A 27,292-nucleotide genomic window follows, 5' to 3' on the forward strand; every position below is an offset into this window, starting at 1 on the left:
CCAGCGCAGTGACCAGCCAGATCAGGAAACTCCTGGCGTATCCGGACTATAACACAGGGCGGGATGGACGCCTAAATGGAAAGAATTTGACACTATTAGTGTTGCAGATAAAACTCTGCTCTGTTTATATTTATGTATCTATCAATTGTAAATTATTTGGCAAGTTTTTATTATTATTATTATTATTATTATTTTTTACATTTGCTAAAAATAACGTTCTTTTGACAAAAGAATATTTTGTCATTTCTTAATAAGTGACTTTTTTGGTATAATGAAACCTTAGTGTTCAGAATTGAGCTTACACAGTCGTATCTCATTACATAAAAACAAACTGTTCTTCAGTTCGGTGCCATAAGGGTCCATAGTCATACCTGTAAATGTTATGGATGTTCTGTGAGGTGTAGGGATTCAAACAGTCAGACTCCAGGCCTGGATGGTGTATCAGACATGTAGGATGAACTGGAACCTGGTTCATTACCCCAAAACCTAAAAGGTAAAAAACACACAAGGCATGCTGTTTCAGTAAGTAAGTAAGTTAGCAAAGAAAGACTTAGGAGACAACATCACTGCATAGAACAAATACTGATCCAGGCAGCAAAATGTGTTTTACTATGAAACTTTGATTTCATATAAATGCTGTGGAGAAACTGTGATACATTGGTACATTGTACATACTGTAGATTACAAACACAAGGTGAAGATGATTATAAAATGCAGCTACATTTTAGTAGAATGGTTTCAGTAAACGTGACAGCTAAGACATCTGAATGTACCAGTATTAATTTGTTTTTACATAATACAAAAATCTGCCATCTCAATCTCCTGTGGTAAAATTGATGAATTCAGGGGTTAAAACGTTTGTGGTTTTAACAGGGAATGTATTAGTAGCAGAATTTATAACTGTGGTATCATCACCCAATACATGCTACATTAGTCTGATCATGGATAAGCCTAAAAAAGGAGTTATTCTTTACACTATGTCATAAAACAGCTGAGTGCTGCTGTTGGTGTTCCCACGTTATGTAGTAATTGACTATATTGTTAGAAACCTTTTGTACTCTGCAGCAGACGTTTCCAGCTTCATTCAGTCAGAGGACAGACACAGTTGTTACTATAACGTCAGATAAGTTACAGTTATCGTGATACAGCTGAAATATAAGACGGCTACAAAATAAAAACTTACCACTGTGAAACGTCATGCTCCAGTCTTTGTTGCGACAGTGCTTCAGAGTCCATCGGCTCGTGCTTCTTCACTCAAATTGATAATGGCGAACAGCTGCCGTTGTTAGCTTAGCCTCAACTGTTGTCTGCGTCAGCCTCTGGAGGTGAAGTCGGATAAGGTAAGGGGCGTGACGTTTCCGATACACGCTCTAAGCGTTGCACCAATCACAACAGACTGAGCAAGCTGACCAATCAGAGCAGACTGGGCTGCTGGGGAGGCAGGACATAAGCCCAAACACAGCGTTTCACACAGAGGTGCTGCAGCAATGAGCAGTACACGACAAATACTGTGTGTTTTGAACATTAAAGCACATTAATCTATTGCACTAGACCTCAATATTACATATTTCTATCAATATGGACCTGAAAATAAGCATAATAGGTCTCCTACAACTCTTTGGTAGCAGCGTTTTGGATTGTTCCCTCCAGTGTGAAACAAACAGTCATGTAGTCTGTGTTTTTGATAGCTTGTGTGTGTTGTCTACAGGGCTTGGTATTGTTTTAAAAAAATCAAGACACTAATATCATTAAAGTGATACCAACACCAACAGCACTTCTTGTGATACCTTTGCTTTTTTTCATCTTTTTTTCCCCACTTCATTCAACACCCATCATGTGAATGGAAGCACTCAGTTGCATAAATGTCACCACCACTCATCTGGTGGCACCTCAGCACACTGAACTGCCCATTCCTTTAAAAAACAATGCACTGCACTTCACCACACCACAGACTGTTTAGTTTACAAATAGTAATTTTCTTTCAATCTGGGAAAAAAATTTAGGTACTGTTATAAGCGCTAATTAATGCTTAATAAGCACAAATTAACAGTTAATGAGCACTTATAAGACAGTATAAGATGCTTATTAACATTAATAAGACTAGACTAAGTGTTTATTACAGCATAACTGACTGAGTTGTTGCTTATAGGAGCATTATAAGCACTTAATAGAAACTTTGATAACAGTTTATAAACCTATACTAAATATTAATAAGATGTCTATTTCCAATAATTATAATTTATAAGGGTTAATTATAGAATAACCACATTTATTACTGGTTTATAAGACACTATAAGACCCTGTAAGATGAAAATAATAAGATGTTTATTAACATTAATGAGACTATAAGAAGTTAATATAAATGCCATATTACAGTTAATAAATGCTTAATTATGCACTTATTAATAGTAAATAATGATCCTTTGCAGCTACTGGATCTAAAGTGGGAACTGTCATATAAAGGTTAATACATTATTAATATGCACTTATTAACAGCTCATAATGCATCTTTACAGCTACTGGATCTAAAGTGGGAACAGTGTCTTGTTGACATTCATAAACTCTTTTTGATGCACTCACTGAAGTTAGTAATTCTATTACTTATGCACCTACTGCAACATCCAGATATCAATCATTATTTCAACATTAAAGAATTCTAATGCGTTCTTTTCACTCTAGTATGTTATTATCTTCTCTAGCAAAGGATCATGGGAATCTCATTTCCTCAAAATGGCACACTAAGACAAACACGAGTTATTTGAACTTAAAAATTTGAGCAGACTGATTCAGAGTTAGCAGCTTTATTCACTCATGATGAGAATTCAGCCTACCAATGGTGGTGAAAACACAACATAAGGACATATTTCCTTTTCATATTGATTTTTAATGTAACCACTGTTGTCAAAAACAGGAAAAAAGGATTGAAAACCCAAATAGTTGAGTTCTAAATAAATGACAGATCTGAGTTCATTTGGCTTTTTCAAAAGTTTTGTTACTTAGATTGATTGTTCGTGAATACAGTGTTCCACAAAGCTCCCTGTAACCCATCAGTTTTCTGAAAGTGAGTGACAACAGTCTCAACATCGGCCTGGCCAAAGGTGGCCAGGTCAGTGATGTCTTCAGGCCAGTTACTTAGGTCAAACATGGTGGCAGCGGCCTTCAAAACACCCTCATCAAGGTTGCCAAACCGTGTGGTGAGGTTGTCACAGAAGCCATTGATTAGTTTATCTTTCACTTTGTGGAAGTCATCATCATCCACTTGTTTCCTGTTGAGTTTTACACCAGAGAAGGTGTTTCCGGGAAAAGGTCCCACTTCATCCAGGAACTGCTTCAGATGCTGACCTGGGACTGTTTGAAATACAGAAGAAAAAAACTTTCTCTGTCACGATTGCTAAACATACACCGTAGCATATTAATTCCTCTCCAGGGAGTTTATTTTGTTTACCTGCATGGCGACAAAAGCCAGGGTCGTCTTCTGCAGTCCATCTGACACCATCTGCAAAGTCAGCACATCCCTCTGAAAGAAAAGGCTCAGAATTAAACCCATAAACACATTTAATCTAACTTCCCTTGTTTTTAATCCACAGCCTAGTACTGAATTACTCTCACAATTGTTTCACAAGAGTGATAATAAAACACTTACACACTGAGCCAGATACAAACTTCTATTGCCAAAATGTATGAAATGCTCCTTTAGCTTTACTGACAGAGAGGAATGAAGTCAGGCTATGGCGTTAGCAAATCAGCAGGAGTTAGCATGAACAAGACGCAGCCTATATCCATTAGCCTATTCAACATAACACACAGCTCATCGTTGCTCCTAACACATTCACTCTGCTCATCTTGCTTCACACATTTACTGTCACTCTTGTATCTCAACCATATGCATCTTCGCACACATTTCACTCACTTTAACTCACACAGAACGTCATTAGCGACGCACTTAGCTACCGAAGCTATTTCTTGCAGCACCCTCCACGAGCCGCGACACACACACACTCTCTTAATCGCAGTTAAAGTCAATGTCTCTGAGTGTCACAGTTGCACACTAAGGTTCTGCTAAAAGATACTACTGTTATCTGGGTGTTCATTATACTCAGCTTACCTGTAGGAAATTTAGAAACATGACTGGCTGCTAGTTCAAGTATGACCTTCATCTCTGTAGCTAAAGTTGCTAGCCTAATTATTACTGACTGAATGAACCGAGTACACCTCTTCTGATTAACTGTAACGTTATCGTCATTATAAACATCAAAATTTAGAACACACAGTCACATTTTATAACTTAGTAAGGCCATCATGTACATGATTAGCTGAGTTGCTAGTGTTAGCTATCGCAAAGAACTAGAACTACCTAAAAATCAACACGCTAACCTATAGCCTACTTTAACAAAGTAACTTACCATAGGGGCAGAAACAAATGAAACATCGTCTTCAGAGTCCCGAAGCCAAGTGTCACATCCTACTCCAACTGGAGCGGCACTGGAGGAGCTTGCATCATGTTTCAATCATCTCAGCATTGCTAGGTTCTGTGCTCTGATGTGGAGTGGCGAGCATAGGTGGCGAGTGGCACCCAGCGTGACCGTCACGCAGTGAGTTGAGTTCGTGTGTGTGCATGCGTGTGGAGCCAGATCAGGTGCAGCAAAAGCCTCTGTATTTGTGCTGTCCATCAGTTTTTATTGAAATGATTCAAGTGACAAAAGCGACGTTAAGATACCCATACATAATGTTGTAAATAACACCCATTTCAATATTGCTTTGACTTTTTTTTTTTTTTTTTTTGCTGTCCTGGAATTGTCCCAGACACATCATCCCATCATCCCATCGTCCCAGTAGCAATTTTTACAGTTCCCGGGACGTCGGGACACCGTTAGTTTCGAGCCCTGAGAGCATATTAATAATTTATTAACGTTTATACAACACTGTTCCCACTTTAGATCCGGTAGCTGCAAAGGACCATTATTAGCTATTAATATGACCTTATTAATTTAATCTGAAAGGGTCTCATAGTGTCTTATAAACCAGTAATTAATGTGGTTATTGTTCTATAATTAACTCTTATAAATCATAATGAATGTAAATAGACATCTTATTAATTAATATTTAGGATAGCTTTATAAACTGTTATCAAGTTTCTATTAAGTGCTTATATTGCTCTTATATGCAATAATAACTATTAATTATTCTATAGTTAACAGTTATATAGTCTTATTAACGGTAATAAACATCTTATTCTGTCTTATAAGTGCTCATTAACTGTAAATTGGTGCTTATTAAGCATTAATTAACGCTTGGTTTGTACTTGGTTGGTACTGGGTTAAAGGTATCAAGTAGCAGTACAAAGCAGCCGGTGACAGTGTCAGAAATAAACTTCTTGAGTCAATGGCCTAGGGGACTGGTAGATGAAAAAAATCCACAAGCCAAGCATATTTTTTTACCGGCTAAAATAATACATTACATAATACATAATACACATAATACATGTCACGTGTATATTTGTTTAAGTACATTTTATTGAGATAATGAGGTATTATGTTGAATATAAACCTTAACCCTCATGCACGGTTAAGGGCGACTACCCTAATGGGTGTGGCTACATGATGGCTTCTCATTCAGAATGAAATAAATCTGAATGAAATCATTCGGAAATAAAATCTTTCCAGGTAATTTACATGGGAAATATTCATTCCGAATGAGGGTTTACACGGGAGATCAGTTTAATCGCCTTTTAATCACCTGTATTCGGGTCCGTGCAAGGTTTGGGGCAGGGAAGGTTTCTGATTGGATAGGGGGCGGGGCGGATGTTACCTGTTTACGTTTACCGGAAGAAAGCGCTATAGCCTTCGCTCTGGATAACAAGATGCTTGACGACACCATTCTTAGTGCCTTTTTCGGGCTTGTTTTGCTTATATTCTTGAAGCAGCAGTACGACAACAATCTTGTTCTGCTAATGCTTCGTCTGTTGAGGAGGAGAAGGGAGGTGGAAGGTTGAAGAAGGGAGAAAGAAGACCACGCTTTGGCAAATGGAAACCGGTGAGTGCAGCGAGTCCAACTGCTCTATCTCAGCCCGTTGCTATGCGCGCTATTTATGTCATCGCGCCAGAAGGGCAAGGAAACGAGCATGCCCCGAAAGACCGCAATGAACTTAAAGGAATGAGTGTATACAAGTGCGAAAAATTCTTTCATTCAGAATTAGAAACGGAATATTCCAGCCCATGAAATCTGATTGAATTTTCAATCGCACTGGCCATTTTCATTCCGAATTAGTTGTTTACAAGATCACTTTTAATAGGAATGAAGTTTCATTCCGAATGAAAAGGGGAAACTGTCCATGTAAACCCACTCAATGTCTGGTTGGTGGCTGAAAACAGCCACTAAAAACAACAGCTGTAAAAAATATATCAGATAAATATTTTTTCGATTTTTTTTTTTTTTTTGGCTTAAATCTGTTAATCAACTTCAGTTCTGATCAAAACTACCAAATCTTTATACATGTTCAGGATTTTAACCCTTTAAATGTCAATTTCATAGGTGATGTCACTGATTTGGGGGGAAAAAAATGCACACAAAATGACTTATTTATGATTTAAAAGGTTACTGAAAACTTGTTTCTTTTTGCATGGTATCACAGTCTTGGATGTGTCAAAGTTTCACAACAACATTGACTTTGATGTTTAGCTTTTCTGCAGCATCAGATTTTATCTTTCAATCACACGTGTTGTTCGTGGCTATCAGATAAATATTTTTTGGAACTTTTTTTTGTTTTGCTTAAATCTGTTAATCAATCTCAGTCCTGATCAAAACTATCAAATCTTTAAAAAAAATAAATAAATAAAAATAAATAAATAAATAAATCAGGATTTTAACCCTTTAAATGCCAATTTCATAAGTGAAGTTACTGTTTGAGGAAGAAAAACACACACACAAAATTATTTTCGTTATAAAAAGTTTTTGGAGACTGGATATTTATTTTTACCTTTTATAACAGTCTTGGATGAATATTGGCTTTGATGCAGTACTAGTTTTGTGCAACCCACTATATAGACTTGTGCACAAAAAGCGATTTTCTGGCTGCCATATGTGATTTGCAGATGCTTCACAACGACCATATGGTGATGCGCCAGCACCACCTGCTGGAGAGACCAGGTTAATTTGAGATGACCCAGGCCTGTATGTTATTCTTTGCAGCAGGACTTTGCATATGTCACCAACAATACAAAAATAATGATTACTTGTGTCAGAAGGCTCGTTCGAGATTAACTTAGCCACGCAGAAAGTGGACAAGAGCCGGTGGTTGCAGCGCGGTTTGGGGAAGAAAAAAAAAACACACACCAGAGGATTTATTTTCAATATAAAAGTTATTGGTGACTGAATATTTATTTTTACCTTTTATAACAGTCTTGGATGTTTCAAAGATTAGCAACAACATTGGCTTTGATGCAGTATCAGTTTTGTGCAACACATTGCACAGGCTTGTGCACAGAAAGCTAGTTTCTGGCTTTTATGTAGCTAGTAGCTATATGGAGTTTATCAGCATATTATAGTGTATCTGTGTGTGTGTGTGTGTGTGTGTGTGTGTGTGTGTGTGAGACCTTGACATGTCTAAGTAAAACAAAACATGCGCCCTAACTCTCAGAACTACGAGGAGTCTACATAGAGTAAACACAAACAAAACTAGAACTGCAAGCAGTTATTAACGGGGTCCAAGCCTCCCCGCAACTTGGTCTCCACGCCCCATGGAGCCCACGATAGTTGGCCCCTAAAGCGACGGGCTCGGGGCAAGCGTCAGGACACAGGCCAACATCTGAGCTGCAGTATTCACTGTAATGGGAAGTGCACTGGTAGTACCAAAGGCTGAATGCGTTTGTTGCAGTAAGTCACGCCCACTTTGACCAAACATTACCAAATGTTGCGGCTGGCCTCAGGACTGACCCCACATCATGCTCACCAAATTTTGTACAAATCTGATCAACTATTACGAAACGTGATATTTCTGGGTTTACAGCGTCCACTAGTGGCCAATTTGCGCCAAATTTGGCACCGAGCCTCTGAACGACCTCTGGAACAAGTGCGTTAAGTGTCATGATATAATTTAGTCTGACAAAAATATGCAACAATAAGTGTATTTTAGCTAGCAAAATTTTTCTGTCGTTAATAATTTGCACATTTTTTGACGGGGCAAAATTCTTTTGATAACTTTAGATCAGATCTATCTCGAGAGTCCATGTGCCAAGTTTCATGCAGTTTGGACAAAATTTGTAGGAGTTCAAAAAAGTAGGTTTTGTATGTGTAGCAACTTAGCGAAGAAAATGTGTGGTGAAGTGGGCGGGGCCTATGTCAGATATGCAGCTCTATTGAGAGAATACGTGGATGTTAAGTTTATGAATATGTGATTTAAAATGTGGAAGTTATAGGAAAAAACGCGTTTGCGTCTGTTATAGTGCCACCTAGTGGAGTATCTGCGTAATTTTTGGTAAGGTGGGTCTGTGTCCTAGTCTACATGTACTCTATAAATTTCACAGCCCTCAGTACAATAGTTCAGCTGAAATAAATGTTTGTTGTTTATCTTGTAATAAGCCACGCCCACTTTGACCACTCATGACCACCTTTGACATATGGGCTCAGGAATGGCCCTACGTCATACCCACCAAATTTCATAAAAATCATTGTAGCTGTTTAGGAGATATAAACTTCCCATGTTTATAGCGCCCCCTAGTGGCCAGCACCGCTGGTCCTGGGAAACACGTCTGCTTGCATACACATTCCTCAGGCCCCGCAGGCTTGGACCCCCATTTTACGCACAGCAAGACGTGAGGCTGAGCTGAAGTTCTGAGAACTACACAGAATCTACATTGAGTAGACACAAAGAACGTGTGTATTTGTGTACCTGCCGTTCCTTTGGAGTGTAGAGGGGAAAATCCACGTTGCACAGGACAAAAAACTGAACAGTCAAAACGTGCATCTGGAGGACAGGCTTGCAGAAATTCTGCAGTACGATGCATCATACTTTCGATTGATTTTCCAGATTCAACTGGCTCAAGATGAGTCATGCAGATTCAATCACAGGCCGCCCCACGAATGCCCGTTAGTGTAGTGTCCAACTTCATCCCGACTTCCTCTGACGTCATGCAAACGTAGACAGTGATAATCTTGCGAGAGCAAGGCGGCTGCAGTTTTCAGAGCCAGGTGCTAGAGGTGCTCTCCACTGACTGCAAGACTCAGGGCATGACGGGAAACGCCTGTCTGTCACGTGATCTAACTTCTGATTGGTTCAGATGTTGACTCAACAATATGACGTTGAGGGCACAAGTTTGTCTCTGCAGCAGCAAGCTGATATGATGCCGATTTACATGAGAGTTCATGAAACTGGAGTTTGAGCCATGCGCGTAAATTACAGATCACCTGCAAAGCATTTTGATAAATCAGTCCATCATAATCAATTGGAGACTGAAAACAAACCGAGATATGACTCTGATAACATTTTTTAATAAATCGACATCATATTGGACAGGATGGGAATGTTTCAGTGACTTTCTGTATGGATTGAAAACTGTCTGACCTCAGCACGGCTTCTCGACACCGCGCCGCAACCGCCGGCTCTTTCTGCGTGGTGAAATTCATCTCAAACCTAATGATTACCTGCTGACACAGATAATCATTATTTTTGTATTGTTGGTGACATATGCAAAGTCCTGCTGCAAAGAATAACATACAGGCCTGGGTCATCTCAAATTAACCTGGTCTCTCCAGCAGGTGGTGCTGGCGCATCACCATATGGTCATTGTGAAGCATCTGCAAATCACATATGGCAGCCAGAAAATCGCTTTTTGTGCACAAGTCTATGTAGTGGGTTGCACAAAACTAGTACTGCATCAAAGCCAAGGTTGTTATTAATCTTTGAAACATCCAAGACTGTTATAAAAGATAAAAATAAATATCCAGTCTCCAATAACTTTTATACTGAGAATAAGTCATTTTTTGTGTGTTTTTTGTGTGTTTTCACCTATGAAATTGGCATTTAAAGGGTTAAAATCCTGAAATATAAAAATATATTTTTACAGCTGTTTTTTTAAATAGCTTTTATCAGCCACATGTGTGATTGAGAGATAAAATCTGTTGCTACACAAAAACTAAAAATGCAACATAGTAAATACTGTTACTAATTTTTGAAACATCCAAGACTGTGATAACATGCAAAAGGAAACAAGTTTTCAACAACTTTTTTTATAAAAAATAAGCCATTCTGTGTGTGTTTTTTCCCCAAATCAGTGACATCACCCATGAAATTGGCATCTAAAGGGTTAAAATCCTGATTTTTTTTTTTTTTTTTTTTTGATTTGGTAGTTTTGATCAGAACTGAAGTTGATTAACAGATTTAAGCAAAAAAAAGTTCCAAAAAATACTTATCTGATATATTTTTACAGCTGCTGTTTTTAGTGGCTGTTTTCAGCCACCAACTAGACATTAGGGTAGTAAAGTTGCCAGGAGGTCTATCTTTGACTTGGAGAAAATTAAAAAAAAAATATTTCCAAAATATTTGTTAAAGTGGAAATGAAACATGCATGTTTTGGCACTGGTAGTGCAAAAATATATTTAGAAAAACACCTTGCCTAAAATTTGATTTTAAAAAGTTGTTAAAACCACAGATATGACAAATTTATTTTCGTAATTTCTACCTAGCTATCTAGCTAGTGCATTGCCATTTTGCAGTGACTTCACTGCCTACGTAAGGGGACTGGTTGGTTCCGTTGGCCAGTGAAAACAGTGAAGCGTTTCTGAACTGGGTTGAGCGCCACACTTTTTGAAAATGGAAGAAGATGAACTGGAAAGGCCTGTTGAGTCTGTGACAAGTCCTTGCATGTGCATACGAGCCAATAAGGTGTGGGAACCGAGCAGTTGTATGTGTGGAAAAAGTCGTGCAGCCGGTGATTTGGGGTCAAAGGCGTGTCGGCAACTTTAGCTTCTTGGTGTCAGTGTGTTTTTTGTACGCCGTCAACAGCAGGTAAGTCAAGCTAGCTGTAACCACGGGCGAATGACTCAGTAACCATATGCAGTAAAGAAAACAAATGCATGCTCTATGGTGTTGGCCAGGAATATGATAACATACAATGCGAACAATGTTTCCACGTGCAGTTTGTTTACATATAGTTGTTGTCTGACCGAAACGTCTTTGTTTATGTCTTTTCTCCGGTACTAATTGCTAGCTAACCCTTAGCGTTAGCTAGTTGACGCTAACAGCTATTAGCTATCAATGATGGTACCTAGGGTTGCTACCTGTCCCGTAAAATACGGAATCGTCCTTTATTTGGCAATTAAATGTTGCATCCCGTATTGAACCAATACGGGACGCGATTTGTTCCGTATTTCCATAAATGTCCAATACACACATCTGTCACACACACATCATCACCAAATCTAACAATAATGATCAAAATAAAACACAGGGAATACTAAGGCCAGCAAAATTGTCGTGGTGGGATCTACACCGGCCCCCCCCCCCCCCCCCCCCCCTGGCTCCGGTCTTCTGTGTGTCTGCGCCTGTGTGTGCTGCTGTCACGGTTGCCTAGAGACAGACACCACACACCGGCGCTGCCCGCGCCTTTTAAAAATGTCCACTACACCCAATACTCCACCACGTCCTCAAAAGCGAAAACGCTTGCAAAACTACAGACATGAGTGGGAAGAGGCACATCCTTGGCTGGACAGCGTCAGCGTCAACATTGTTGAACTTTATGATGAATGCTCCACAGCAAAACCCATTCTGAAGAGGCTCAAAGAAGATGCTGAAGATGAATGGAAGTCCAAAGGTGTGGCTGCCAGGTGGGTAGCTCTCTTTCAAGTAGCTGACCTGCCTAACATGCTGTTTATCATCATCCACATCCTGAGCATCCCAGCATCCACTGGATATGTAGAAAGGATATTTTCCAGAATGGCCAACAAATGAAGTGACTGCAGGAACAGGTGCTTCATGGAGCTCATGAGAAGTGAGCTCCTGATCACTCTCAACTTTGAGCAGTCCTGTTCAGAGTTTTACAACAGCGCTTTGAAAGACAAAGAGTTACTCAGTGCTGCAAGGAGTAACAAGAAGTACACCTGGAAAAAGAAGTAGGCTAACAGTTTCTGATGAACCCAAGACTGTTGAGGGAAGGAGTAATGTTTTGCACTCTTTTTTTCTTATTGAATAAGCAGATAAGTTTACAAGTGTTTTTGTTGTTTTTTTTGTTGTTTTTTTCCTCTTTAAGTAAAAATGTTCAAAGAGAGTCCCTATAGTTATGCACTTAAAAAGTGACATTAAGTTCTCAATTTATTTAGTTTCTAAAAGTTCATTGTTGCACACTCCACACAAAGATTTCATTTAAGATTTAATTAACTGCACTTTATAAGAGAATGTGTTCATTGGTAATAAAGCATTTCAAGCTTTAAGTATGACTAACTGCTTTCTTGATCACCCCTTTACTAAAAACACCGGCACAAAATAAAACATACCACTGCTGCCAGCGCCCCGCCCCACAGGAGTCAGGCCCATGGTGGTCATGGCCCCGAGGAGCCGTGGTGGGCGTCCCTTATTTTCATTTCTGAAAGGTGGCAACCCTAATGGTACCTAACGTTCGCCGGTTCACATAGCTGACTATGTTACATACTGCTACTGGTGAATGAGCCAGTTAGATGCGGAACATGTCTGAGAGGCCTGACATAAAAATATAATGCCACATGAATGCTTTCTATACATAGTTTGTTTACATCGTGTTGCGCAGCACGTTATGAAACCAACGTTTGGGAAACCGCTGGCAAAACACCGTGTCGCACACAGTTTGATGTCGGATATTCAGACATTCAGTCGGGTTCAAAAATTTGAGACTGCATGAATAGCGGACAGTTCTGGAGAGAAAATGTATGGATACATGTGGTTGTACTAACACTATGAAAAAAGGTAACTTCTGCACACTTACTCCAAGCCACAAAAGTGTAATAATGATGTTTTATCCTACTTGGATCTTCGTCAGGTCACAATGTTCAAAAATGGAAAACATACCTATATTTATACATCATGCACACCAATAGGCTGATAAGCTCTATGATGGCAGGTGTGGTTATCCATCCAAACCACCCAGGGTGATAAACATCCCAAAATTAACATTTTAATAAAGTATATAGAAAAAAAGGGCGGCACGGTGGTGTGGTGGTTAGCACTCTCGCCTCACAGCAAGAGGGTTGCCGGTTCGATCCCGGGCGTGGGAGCCCTTCTGTGCGGAGTTTGCATGTTCTCCCCGTGTCAGCGTGGGTTCTCTCCGGGCACTCCGGCTTCCTCCCACAGTCCAAAGACATGCAGATTGGGGACTAGGTTAATTGATAACTCTAAATTGTCCATAGGTGTGAATGTGAGCGTGAATGGTTGTTTGTCTCTATGTGTCAGCCCTGCGATAGTCTGGCAACCTGTCCAGGGTGTACCCTGCCTCTCACCCGATGTAGCTGGGATAGGCTCCAGCCCCCCCGCGACCCTCAAGAGGATGAAGCGGTTAGAAGATGAATGAATGAATATAGAAAAAAAGCAGTAATGCAACAGCCATACTTCAAAATATCAAACATACATCAATACATAAACATTATATCAGATTCACCAACTCGTCTATCAGAATATCTATCACCTATGTTCAAATATTGTTCACTAAATCTAACCAATACATTTCTTTTCCATCAGTCTCTTTAAGTTGACTGCATACAGGCAGTTTACCCTCTGGGCCAGGGGCCATTTGGGGAGGAAGAACCGGATCCCGATTCCTGCCTGCGTGGTCAGCTCCATCAGGGCTGTTTTTCCCTCCCCAGTGTACCATTGATTTGAGTATGGTATTGAAGTATGGAAGTGGCTGATGTGCATTTAAATGCTATTTAGTAGTTGTGTTGCTCTAATACACATTTGAAAGTTTATCATCAAACAATTCTTTGACACTGAACTGAGCTTGGACTTGCACTAATATTATAATTGTGGAAAATTCACACATCAATACTGTATGCAAGAAAGACTTATTCCAGTAATATGATATATAACATATGTACATAAATGATTTGAACTGTAAACAGAGGATGGAGACTGGATTACAATGGACGTAGACTCTCTTCCTCAGGGGTGTAGGTACGGTGCTCACACTTTGTGACTGTCTCAACAGACACCCAGTGGTGCACATTGGTTATGTGATGCAGGACTGAGATCCACTTCTCCTTTAACCTTGTCACATTTCCCTCACATGTTGTGACACAAAACCTACACTGCAGCAGTTGTTTTTTGACAGACTTCACAATGTGCCAGAGGTCATACTCATGCTGTATGCATTTATACTCCTGACGCATGACTTTCTGTACCGATGGGTGGCAGTCGGTTGCCAAAACAGATATGGCCACATCATATTCTTACATCCTGACTACTGATTTATTAAAGAATCATATACCTAAACACTTTTTGTTGTGTGGTTATTCTTTCGATAACCATGCATAAAAAACTATGCAATGTATGTTCTGTTGTGTTTCAGTGACGGTTGGGTGTAACTGGTTTTGGTTCAATGTCTATACCAGTTCTGGCTGTAGTGCTTGTTGAATCAATACAATTACTTGGTGTTTTATTATCATAAGATTAATGTTTGTAAACACCGGGGATGTTTGCTTTGCTTCTGAGGGACATTAAACAAAATTAACAAAATTATAATAATGTTAATATCACATTTCTTGTAGGCGCCTGGGTACAGAATGTAGCAGCCAGAATCATATGTCATAATGTCACCAGTTTTTTTCCTCACTGACTTATTTTCTTTTCTACAGTTCTACTAGTTATTACTCTTATGTGACTATCTAATGTCCATGGAGAATCATGTACCTCACTACATTCACAACGTCCTCCTGATTTGCACTAATGTACAATGTGTTTTTAATAGGTGCTGTAGTAGGTAATAATTACTAGAACTAGTTTTTAGAGACTGATAGTATCTGTCATGAAATGTCTTCTTGTGTGTTACTGCAGTTCATTACCAATACAAAGTTCCAGTGCTATTTGCATAAATATCTACAATATATGTTAAGTAAAAGGTAAAAGCTAGACTAGACTGAAATGCTGAATAACTGCTAAATGCATCAATATATTAGTTGGCCTGCTGCCGCAACTACTGGTTCTTGTTGACTTATTAGTGTTATGGTAATGTTGGTCATGACTCAAGATTTGCAGTAGCAAGCGGATAGCGCTAACATTGGCCAATCAAAAATGCTTATTTTGTTGTGAGCCAATTCCGGTCCGGTGGTAAACACAAAATCAAGTGAGGCCACAAACGGGTTGCTGGTTGGAAAGTCAACACTTTAGGCTGAAAAAGTAAATTATTGTGCCTTACATTGTTTCGTGATGGCTACGACATATATGTACAGTACAGGCCAAAAGTTTGGACACACCTTCTCATTCAATGTGTTTTCTTTATTTTCATGACTATTTACATTGTAGATTCTCACTGAAGGCATCAAAACTATGAATGAACACATGTGGAGTTATGTACTTAACAAAAAAAGGTGAAATAACTGAAAACATGTTTTATATTCTAGTTTCTTCAAAATAGCCACCCTTTGCTCTGATTACTGCTTTGCACACTCTTGGCATTCTCTCGATGAGCTTCAAGAGGTAGTCACCTGAAATGGTTTCCACTTCACAGGTGTGCCTTATCAGGGTTAATTAGTGGAATTTCTTGCTTTATCAATGGGGTTGGGACCATCAGTTGTGTTGTGCAGAAGTCAGGTTAATACACAGCCGACAGCCCTATTGGACAAGTGTTAAAATTTATATTATGGCAAGAACCAATCAGCTAACTAAAGAAAAACGAGTGGCCATCATTACTTTAAGAAATGAAGGTCAGTCAGTCCGGAAAATTGCAAAAACTTTAAATGTGTCCCCAAGTGGAATCGCAAAAACCATCAAGCGCTACAACGAAACTGGCACACATGAGGACCGACCCAGGAAAGGAAGACCAAGAGTCACCTCTGCTTTTGATGATAAGCTCATCCGAGTCACCAGCCTCAGAAATCGCAAGTTAACAGCAGCTCAGATCAGAGACCAGATGAATGCCACACAGAGTTCTAGCAGCACACCCATCTCTAGAACAACTGTTAAGAGGAGACTGCACGAATCAGGCCTTCATGGTCAAATAGCTGCTAGGAAACCACTGCTAAGGAGAGGCAACAAGCAGAAGAGATTTGTTTGGGCCAAGAAACACAAGGAATGGACATTAGACCAGTGGAAATCTGTGCTTTGGTCTGATGAGTCCAAATTTGAGATCTTTGGTTCCAACCGCCGTGTCTTTGTGAGACGCAGAAAAGGTGAACGGATGGATTCCACATGCCTGGTTCCCACTGTGAAGCATGGAGGAGGAGGTGTGATGGTGTGGGGATGTTTTGCTGGTGACACTGTTGGGGATTTATTCAAAATTGAAGGCACACTGAACCAGCATGGCTACCACAGCATCCTGCAGCGACATGCCATCCCATCCGGTTTGCGTTTAGTTGGACGATCATTTATTTTTCAGCAGGACAATGACCCCAAACACACCTCCAGGCTGTGTAAGGGCTATTTGACCAAGAAGGAGAGTGATGGAGTGCTGCGGCAGATGACCTGGCCTCCACAGTCACCGGACCTGAACCCAATCGAGATGGTTTGGGGTGAGCTGGACCGCAGAGTGAAGGCAAAGGGGCCAACAAGTGCTAAACACCTCTGGGAACTCCTTCAAGACTGTTGGAAAACCATTTCAGGTGACTACCTCTTGAAGCTCATCGAGAGAATGCCAAGAGTGTGCAAAGCAGTAATCAGAGCAAAGGGTGGCTATTTTGAAGAAACTAGAATATAAAACATGTTTTCAGTTATTTCACCTTTTTTTGTTAAGTACATAACTCCACATGTGTTCATTCATAGTTTTGATGCCTTCAGTGAGAATCTACAATGTAAATAGTCATGAAAATAAAGAAAACACATTGAATGAGAAGGTGTGTCCAAACTTTTGGCCTGTACTGTATATATATATATATTTTTTAATTTGCCACAAGACACGTGTGACGGCTTTTCGGCAGCCGAGCTATGTGAAGGAAAAGCTAGCTAAAAAAAACTTAAGTGCATGCATCGCAAGAGGAATAAACAAGATGACGGTGAGGAAGATAACGGGATTGGAGTTAACGTATGGGGATTTTATTACATTTGGATTCCTGACTGACTGCTTTGGAAAACATGGAGTCACGGTAAGAAGTATTTCTTTGGCGGTTTGCATCAGTTGTGATGACCGCTGACTTTATGGTCTGGGATAACATGAGTTTTAGGTGAATACTTTCAGGCCCAGATGTTTATATGGGTTGTGGTTCATTTTTAATTTCAGACAGTAATTTTGGCTGCTATATTGAATAGCCAGGCTCCCATCAGATAAATCCTGTGCTGCAGAGATGCTGTAGAGATCTTTGGACTTGGGGATGTGTGTCGGGGTGGGAGGGGTGCAGCAGGTGTTGATGAGTACTGCTGTGTGGAGTGATGGATGTGTTCAATGCGAGAGAGACAATCGAACTTAATTGCTTTATTCTTTACCTGTCTTCATCTCTCACTGTCTCTATCTTTAACTGTCTCCTTCTCTCACTGTCTAACTTTCACTGTTTATCTTTCACTATCACGATCTTTCACTGTCTGTCACTATCTCTATCTGTCACTCTACCGTTAATGTTATATCTCTCGAACTCCAAACAAACCAACTGCGTGACGTCATAGGTTATAGTACTGCAAGATGACGGCACCCTTGTCACTAAAGATATAACAGGGCTTCTTTTTTCTTTTATATGTTTACGTTTGTCATGTTTGTTGTATAATTGTTGATTAGAGCGGAAATCCATTTAGTAAATCACGTTAACTTGAATTACTGCTTCATTTCCACTTTAAAGTAAGGCATCTCCCCAAAAATCATTCAATTTGCTGAAACACAGTCTAATTAATGGCCAAAAAACGGCTAAAATCGGACCCCTAGTGGACGAAAACGTCCCTAACAGCCACTAAATTCCACTAACAGACTGGAGCAAAATTTGAAGCAAAATTATTTTAATATACCTGTGGTTCCCAACCTCTTTCCTTAAGGGACCGCTTTACTATCATAGAGAAACTGCCGTCCCCTGACTAAATTATGTATTTTATGGATATTTTATTTTACATTCAATACATAAGATTTACAGTACAGAACAACTGAATGCCCTAACTGCAGGATGTTTGTGTAAAATGAGCAATTTGGATGAATTCTGAGCAGATTGTTTCCTGTAAGTATTACATCAGAGATAAGTTTTTCCTGATATTTTTCGTGACTATTGATAATTCTGTATGTCCTATGTCCTTTCCAACTATACATACTTAACAGGCTTCCTTTTGGACAAAGTCCGTGTTTCCTTCTCCCTGTCTCCCGTCCAGTCATATTACTTCTGTAGTTGTTTTAACTGCATACTGTTCTAATGCAGGACGAGGCTGTTTCTCAGAGAGGGAAGGCTCTGTGAATACAGCTTTGGTTCAGGTCTTCACCGTGCCTCAGCCTGTGAAAGTCATTTAGGTTTATACCTTAAAGAGGCAACATATAGGATTCTTTTTTTTTTAGGTTGGAGCCACCTAGCATCAGTGGTGTTGCGTCGCACTGTCGCAACGACTAAATTGACCAGAATGCATATGTAACGGGTGAATATAGTAGTCTGGTGAATTTCACCAAATCAGTTTTTTCTTTATAACAACTTGTTTTTGTTTATACTCTCCTGTCTGTACGTGTGCATTTCCGGTGTATGTAAGTGAGCGTGATGACGTAGGCACGCCGTGCTTGCTCTGGCCACAGTCCTGCTTTACATGGCCAGAGGTGAGTCTGTTTGAGCCGTGCTCTGCGGTTAAAAAAAATGTTAAAAGTTATTATTTACGATTTAAACTGAATTGAACTGCTGTAATCTACTCTATATATCATCCGACGTGATGTTATTGTTCTTTTGACTCTTGAGTTCTGTGCTTTAATATGTTAGCGGCCGTGCTAATGTTAGCATGCTAATTAGGCTCTGTATTGATGTATCACTGACTGTGGCTAATGCCATTCGTGTGTGTTATCAGGAGAGCAGAGCTTGGCAGGCGCACGGTGGTTGCACTACTCACCCTGTCTTTCTGTTGTATCACAGGTATGGAGACGGTTTTGATTTTGACAATGTATTGTTCTTGCACATTGTAGTATGAATGTAGCAGTTTAACAAGACGAGTGTTGAACTTATTAGTTGCACGTTGCAATAGGAGTCTAGCAGTTTGTGTTTATAATGTTTTGTATATTAAAAACAGCACAGAAAATATGGTTTTCTGGCTGATTCATGCTTAATTTACATATGGTTATTTAAGAAATACTCTTTTAACTGTTTTTTTGAAATATGTTTTTTATGTCTCATTTTATGTATTTGCATTGTACACAGTCCCGCTTTACATGGCCAGAGGACAGCAAAGCTCGGCAGGCACTACTCACCCTGTCTTTCTGTTGTATCACAGTTCAAGAGTAAAGAACTGAAGACCCACTTCTGCCTCACATCTGATAAGTTACACAACCCAGAACACGACGCAGAGTAACACGGGTTACATTGGTGCCGTGACCTTTGGAGGATCGTTTGAAGATCGACGCCATCTCGATCGCCGTGGGAGCTCTTTATTAGCATCACCCTCATCCAAGTTGGTCATCACAGCTGTGTGAAGCATTTCACATAGACTTATCCAGATTACTGACCAGTCATTAAAGGTTCAGGCTTCGTAATGAAAGCTGTGAATTTTTGAGGGTGTAATTAACCTGGACATTGTGTTTTTTGTAAAGTGTGTTATTTTTGATACTGTTTTTATCTGTGTAAGTCTGGCATAATGGAACCCACCTCAGCTTATGAGGGAGAGGTTTCTAAGGGGGAGGGTTAAACTAATGTGAGTTTTGGGAGAGGGTGGTTTCAAAAGGATAGGATTCAGACACCAAAGGTGGGTGGGTTGAGGACCCCCAAGTTTTGCTCCACTCGTGCCCAGGTTTCACCTTGTGGTTTACAGACCCCACAGGTAACATCTCATGCTGATTTAGGTAACCTGATCACAGAGTTGGCCAATGAGATTGGTCAGTCTATCACAGCTCAGTTTCAGTGTGAGAAGAGAGAAGGCGAATCTGTATCAGCAGAGTTTGTTAAGTCTGAACATGTACCTCCTGAGTTAAACCTGTCTGGCATGAAACTCGTGATGCAGTCAGATGTTAAGGAGCCACCAGTCTTTAGAGGTGACAGCAGTGATGGGTGCTCTGTCCGTGAGTGGGTTGGGATGGTTGAGATTTATCGAGCAAAAAGAAACACACCAACACATTTAAGGTCACAGGAGATATTAGCCAGGCTAATGGGGAAGGCTAAAGATATCGTGAGGGTCACATTACGTCACAACCCAGAACCCAGAAGTGATAACTGACATCTTGAAGCAACACTTCGGTAAGTTGACCTACTCCTCCATGCTTATGGCTGACTTCTACAACACAAAGCCATTGCAGCATGAGGGTGTGATAGAGTATTGGATCAGATTGAATAATGTTATTGATGTGGCAGATGAATGCTTATGGAGACAGGGACATAGTGTTGAGGATCCAGGGCATGAAGTGGCCATAATGTTTATCACGTATTGCCCTGACCCCATCCTCTCAAACAGGTTCAGCTTTAAAGCAGCTGAAGAGTGGACTAGTGAGGTTCAGGAACACATTGACAGCTTCCAGCGTGAACTCAGCTGTGCAGTCAGCCACACCCAGGCTGCCATGTGCCAAGGACAGGAGATGTCACAGCCAGCACAGATCAGTCCAGCTATCCTGCTTCATCCCGGCACAGGGCCGGTTCCACAAGTCTCATCAGCAGTCATTACTTCTCGGCTTTCTCCCGCTGCTGCCCAATTTGTCTCGGCCCCAGCCACCGCCACCCCCCCATGCCTTCCCAGCGTGCCAGCGACCACCCACCCAGTGCAGCAGTGCAGTTAACAGCAGCTCAGATCAGAGACCAGATGAATGCCACACAGAGTTCTAGCAGCAGACCTATCTCTAGAACAACTGTGAAGAGCAGACTGCGCGAATCAGGCCTTCATAGTCAAATAGCTGCTAGGAAACCACCACTGCTAAGGAGAGGCAACAAGCAGAAGAGATTTGTTTGGGCCAAGAAACACAAGGAATGGACATTAGACCAGTGGAAATCTGTGCTTTGGTCTGATGAGTCCAAATTTGAGATCTTTGGTTCCAACCGCCGTGTCTTTGTGAGACGCAGAAAAGGTGAACGGATGGATTCCACATGCCTGGTTCCCATTGTGAAGCATGGAGGAGGAGGTGTGATGGTGTGGGGGTGTTTTGCTGGTGACACTGTTGGGGATTTATTCAAAATTGAAGGCACACTGAACCAGCATCATTTATTTTTCAACAGGACAATGACCCTAAACACACCTCCAGGCTATGTAAGGGCTATTTGACCAAGAAGGAGAGTGATGGAGTGCTGCGGCATATGACCTGGCCTCCACAGTCACCAGACCTGAATCCAATCGAGATGGTTTGGGGTGAGCTGGACCGCAGAGTGAAGGCAAAGGGGCCAACAAGTGCTAAACACCTCTGGGAACTCCTTCAAGACTGTTGGAAAACCATTTCAGGTGACTATCTCTTGAAGCTCATCGAGAGAATGCCAAGAGTGTGCAAAGCAGTAATCAGAGCAAAGGGTGGCTATTTTGAAGAAACTAGAATATAAAACATGTTTTCAGTTATTTCACCTTTTTTTGTTAAGTACATAACTCCACATGTGTTCATTCATAGTTTTGATGCCTTCAGTGAGAATCTGCAATGTAAATAGTCATGAAAATAAAGAAAACGCATTGAATGAGAAGGTGTGTCCAAACTTTTGGCCTGTACTGTATATATATTTATACACACACATATATATATATATATATATATATATATATATATATATATATATATATATATATATATATATATATATACATATATACACACATATATATATACTAGGCCTGTGAATCTTTGAGTGTCTCATGATTCGATTCAATATCGATTCTTGGGGTCACGATTCGATTACAAAACGATTTTTTCGATTCAGCTCGATTCTTAATTCAAAAACGATTTTTTTCCGATTCAAAACGATTCTCTATTCATTCAATACACAGCATAGTATATATATTTTTTAACTTTTATAATTGTAAAGGACAATGTTTTATTAACTGCAATAATGTAAGCACATATTAATGTAAATCCAAGACAACAATAAGTTGTCTCTCTGATTTATTTATGCTTGCAGACAGAACATATTTTTAACTGGAAAAAACAGTTTAACATCTGACTGAATGAATGTCACTCAGTTGCTTCAATTATCAGCAGTACACAATAAAACAATAAGGTGCTGTTAGGCTAGCTGCCAGTCTGTGCCAGAACTTGGTTCCACTTCTCAACATTACTATAAACAACACGATACTGCAACAATTAACAACTGTTGTTCATTTACTACTTCTTATAAAGCAACAGACAAATCAAATGGGCATAGGCTAGCCATCTTATATTCCTGAGAATATGCCACTTCCAAAATAATTACAAAATTAAAATAAATACCAGTAGTTATATTTCTCATTTTTGTATTAACAAAAACATTAATACTGTTACAACAACTTCTTTACTACTGTAAACTGTTAGCCTGGCTGACTTGACTTAGGCTAGCTGCCTTTATTTCTGAGAACATTCCACTTCCAAAAATAAAATTACACAAACTACTGTAGTAGACAGTTACATTTCCCTTTTTTTTCCCTAACAAAACAGTACAATAAAACTTTGTAACTTGACAACAAATCCCAAAAGTGCTTCACAAAAATGTCAGTGTAGAATAGGAGGATTAATTATCATAGTCACTAATCTGTAGGTTCTTTTGGAGGAAAATGAGCTGATCTACATGCTCTGATAAGAGACAGCTCCGCTGAGCTGTCACTACATCTCCAGCAGTAGAGAATACTCTCTCTGCTGCAACACTTGTACCAGGGATACATAGAATGCGTTGAGCTAATTTGGCTAGTAGAGGGAGATCTTTCTCTTTGGACTTCCACCACATAAGGGGGTCTTCTGTGAGAGGGAGTGCAGGTTGCTCCGAGTACTTTTTCATCTCCTCCTCAGCTCTGGTACTGACTGATTTGGGGGCAGCTCTGACCTCAGTGACTGTCTTCCCCAGCAGATTGACCAGTGCAGCAGATGTTGATCTTCTTTTTGGGGCAGGGTCTTCAGCTTGGCCTGTCTCTGGCTCCACAGGACTGCCTTCAGCCTCTCCTGGGTCCTGCAGGAAAATATTTATCATGTTTTACTTTTTGTAAACAAAAGTCCATAAGGAAATTACATATTATTCTCTTACTTGTCTGTTCATTTTCAAATTATTCTTGTTTTCTACTCTCTTAAGTCTATTTTTCCATGCTGTCTTAATTCAATGTTGTTGTTTTTTAATTTTCCTCACATTTGCTGTATGTAAAGCAGTAAAGCACTTAGTTTGATGAAATGTATATATAAAACTGTATGAAAACTTAGGCAATGGGCATTTAGGCTGGCATGACAATATAGGCTACATACAGCAGGGTACAACACACACACACACACTAATAAATAATAAGTTCATTTTACCTCGAGTGCTACAGCCTCTGCTATCATCCTGGCATGGATGTCCTGCTGTTCTTCTTCAGAGAGGAAAGGCAGTGCTTTAAACCGGGGGTCGAGTGCAGAGGCCATGTGAAGAAGGTTCTGAGTTTTCACACTGCTGTATCTTGGTGCTAAGTCCTCATGGACCGCCCGTTTGATGTCACGGACCATTGGAGAGTCAGCCAAGTCCAACTCTGTGTCTTGAATCAGCTGTGCAGTCAGTGGAGCTATGACTGACAGTGTGGGAGAGGAATCCTCGGACATAATGTTGGTGGCATCTTTCAATGGTCTGAGTGTCATGATTATTTCTTCAGCATGTTTGATTTCTACATCAGTTAGCGCGGCACTGTCGGTGCTGTTATTTCTTCTCACATCAGGAGAGGCAAGAGCGGCACATACAGCAGGTAGCTGCTCCAGAAACCGTTCCACCATACCGTGCGCGCTATTCCATCTGGTTGTGACGTCGGTTATCAATGAGTGATCCGAGATCCCCTTCGCATTCTGACTCGCTTTTAGGGCGTCAGCTGCCACGGCACTCCTGTGGAAGAACCCGGTTATTCGTCTGATCCTCCCTAGCAGCCGGGCAACAGTAGGAAGCTTCAGAGCCTTCTGGGCTGCGAGGTTGAGTGTGTGTGCAAAACACGTTACGTGTGTTAGCTCATCATCAAGCCGCATAGCAGCAATCATGTTGGCTGCGTTATCGGTAACAATCACCAAGTCACTGAGCGTCAGCCCCCATTCTCGTGCGACCGCGTGAAATGTTTCATTCACGTTAGTAGCAGTATGACTTACATGCATCGCCCTTGTTTGCAAAACTTGAGACTTGAGCTCCCATTCATCTGTGATGTAGTGGGCAGTGAATGTGGCGTACGACTCGGTTGCCCTAGAGGTCCAGTGGTCACATGTAAGCGCTACTCGGGCGGCTTTAATAACAGCGTTCCCAACTTTTTCCTTAGTCTCTCTGTAAAGACGGGGCACAACAGTGTCTGTGAATACGGCGCGTGATGGTATAACATACCGTCGCTCTGCAACTTTCCACATGAACCGAAAGCCCTCTTTCTCCACTGATCTGTATGGTTGCATTTCTTTTGCAATGAAACAGCCGATGGCTGTCGTTAGCTTCTTTGCCCGTGCCGAACTGGGTGGTAGTTTTGTAAACTGGTGGAGAGTGCGTTGGTCAGCTGCAGCTGGTGTTGGTGTATCGTCCTTTTCTTCTGATAACTCTGGGTGGTATCTGTTCAAGTGTGCACAGGTATTTGAAGTATTTCCAAAATACTTTACTTTTGCGTGGCAATGTCGGCAAACTGTAAACGTCATGTCAAGCTCTTTCTTGCCCAGTTGACGGTAAAATCCAAAGTGTTTCCAAACGTGTGCTTTCAAAGAACGCGGAGGCGGTTGTATTTCTTTTGTAGCGTCATCTCTAAGTTCTGTTGCCAGCGGCTGCGGCTCCGTTTCATCTTCACCCCCCTCCATTTTAGCGAAGCACAACAACACTACACGGCACACGCCCCTTGTAGCCACGCTGGTTTTGCAGCTATGTACCTCACGGGTTGCCGTAGAATACTACAGCAGCCAAGAAGGTTCAGACAGCACCAACGCGCACACACGTATATACATACATATATATATATATATATATATATATATATATACATATACATATATATACATATACATATACATATATATACATATACATACATATATATACACACATATATATATATATATATATATATATATATATATATATATACACACATATATATACACATACACATACATACATACATACATACACATACACACACACACACACACACACACACACACACACACGTATATATACACTTGTGTGCCATTTGTAATACACCAAACTGCGTGAAAATCTGTTGAAAATTCAGTGAGTTATTCTATTTTACTTGTGCATACAGCTACTTCCTCAATAGAAGTAAATGCACTGTGGAGGTGAAGTGAGACAAGATGGCGGCCGGCTAGGACGTGGGCTCCAATAGGCAGCGGCAGTCAATGCAGCGTCTATGTATATATGTCTATGGAAATTTCCATTATGTGTTAGCATCGACCTAACAGACTCTGCGCTACTTATTTACCAAATAATTGTAGCAGTCAGAGTCAGAGTAAGGTTTATTACCAAGAAGGTTTTCACATATATGGAATTTGCTTTAGTGTTTGGTATATGCCGTAATCATATTAGGGGAAAATAAAATTAAATGCAAAATACTGCAACAGTCCAAAATAAAATACAGGCTAGAAAAATTACAGTAAAAGTATGAAAAAGATACTATAAATATTAGAAAATAAATATTTACAATATAGCTGTTTCATCTCGTATGTTATTTGAGCATTGTGCTTTGCAGTATAGTGGACTTAATATTCATAGTTTTGTATATAAATATGCAGTTCCAATAATAATAAATGCTATATTCTTTAGAAAAAGACAACACGGGAACAGGAGCGAAAATCCACTCCTGTGTCACCCTCTAATACCCAGGCCTAGTTGTCTGAGGGCAAAGTTTGAATTGGACCCAGAAGTTAGATGTTTGTACCAATGGGTTTGAGTTGTCAAAATTGTGGAAGATTTAAGAAAATGGTAAGGAACCAGGAACTGTCTGAGAAATTGAGAAAAACTGTAATACTACATATTCTTCTAAATGTCTCTGTTTGGTTGTCCTTCCCACTCTGCCTTACCCCAGGTGCACCTGATTTTTCTTTTATCTAATCAAAATGGTTAAACACTTAAAAAAAACACAAACAAAACAAAAAAAACTAGAATTAACACCCCATGGTTGTATGCCTCTGCGCACCAGTCGAGTTTCTCTTACAGTTTACATCCATGTCTTTGAAAACATGGATGTTTCACAGACATTAGGTGTTTCTCAATGTCAAGGAAGGAACCTAAAAACGGCCAAATTTGAAGGACGCTACATCGTCGAACCTCGCCGAAGGATGTTCCAATGTCCAGGATCCTTCCGAGTTTCACAAAGGACCCATGTGTGGATCCTCTGCGGGTATAAAATCCCCACAATGCTTTGCACAGTACACAATTTGCAGGAAGTGAGAGTGGGGCCTCTTCAATGAAACCTGCGCCGGCGGAACTCGGCAGGATTTAGATTAATATGTCATTTATTTGGATTAATGTCTCCACAAGTTTTTATCATCCAAGCGTGAAAAAAACATTGACAGAAACCTCATAATTTACACTTTCCAGTGCCCAGGTGTGAGTAATTTAAAAGGCCCCGTCTTCAATTCTGGCAAATTGTGCGCAAAGAATTGGGGTACTTCATGCCTGCTGAGGATACACACATGCATCCTTGAAATGAAACTTTAGGGACACTATGGACACTTTATAAACACCACTATAAGCATTGCTGTCCCCCTTGTTGTTGTTTATTTGCACATACAATATTCACTCTGCATTAAATATGCTCACTGTAATCCACTGCTCACTTTTTATCCACTGCTTATTATTATTATTTTTATTGCTGTTTCTTGTATTCTTTGTACTTTTTTTTGCATGCCTAGTTTTTTAAGTTTTTAAATACTGAAATCTTTAA

At 40.2% G+C, this 27,292-nt stretch overlaps 2 protein-coding genes across 2 annotated transcripts in view; both read right to left on the reverse strand.

The window, feature by feature from the left end:
* Nucleotides 1-27,292, reverse strand: part of slc41a2b (solute carrier family 41 member 2b) — a 149,342-nt gene that overhangs the window by 89,071 nt on the left and 32,979 nt on the right. The gene's annotated exons all lie outside the window — the stretch shown is intronic.
* Nucleotides 22,116-25,328, reverse strand: LOC125882993 (E3 SUMO-protein ligase ZBED1-like). Its single transcript, XM_049567081.1, has 2 exons — nucleotides 23,703-25,328; nucleotides 22,116-23,364 (listed from the first exon to the last, which is right to left on the reverse strand). Exons 1-2 carry the CDS (start codon nucleotides 25,188-25,190, stop codon nucleotides 22,933-22,935), a joined length of 1,920 nt encoding a protein of 639 aa, XP_049423038.1. The 5' UTR covers nucleotides 25,191-25,328; the 3' UTR covers nucleotides 22,116-22,932.

The sequence above is a fragment of the Epinephelus fuscoguttatus genome, linkage group LG22 (assembly GCF_011397635.1).
Source record: "Epinephelus fuscoguttatus linkage group LG22, E.fuscoguttatus.final_Chr_v1".
NCBI lineage: Eukaryota > Metazoa > Chordata > Actinopteri > Perciformes > Serranidae > Epinephelus > Epinephelus fuscoguttatus.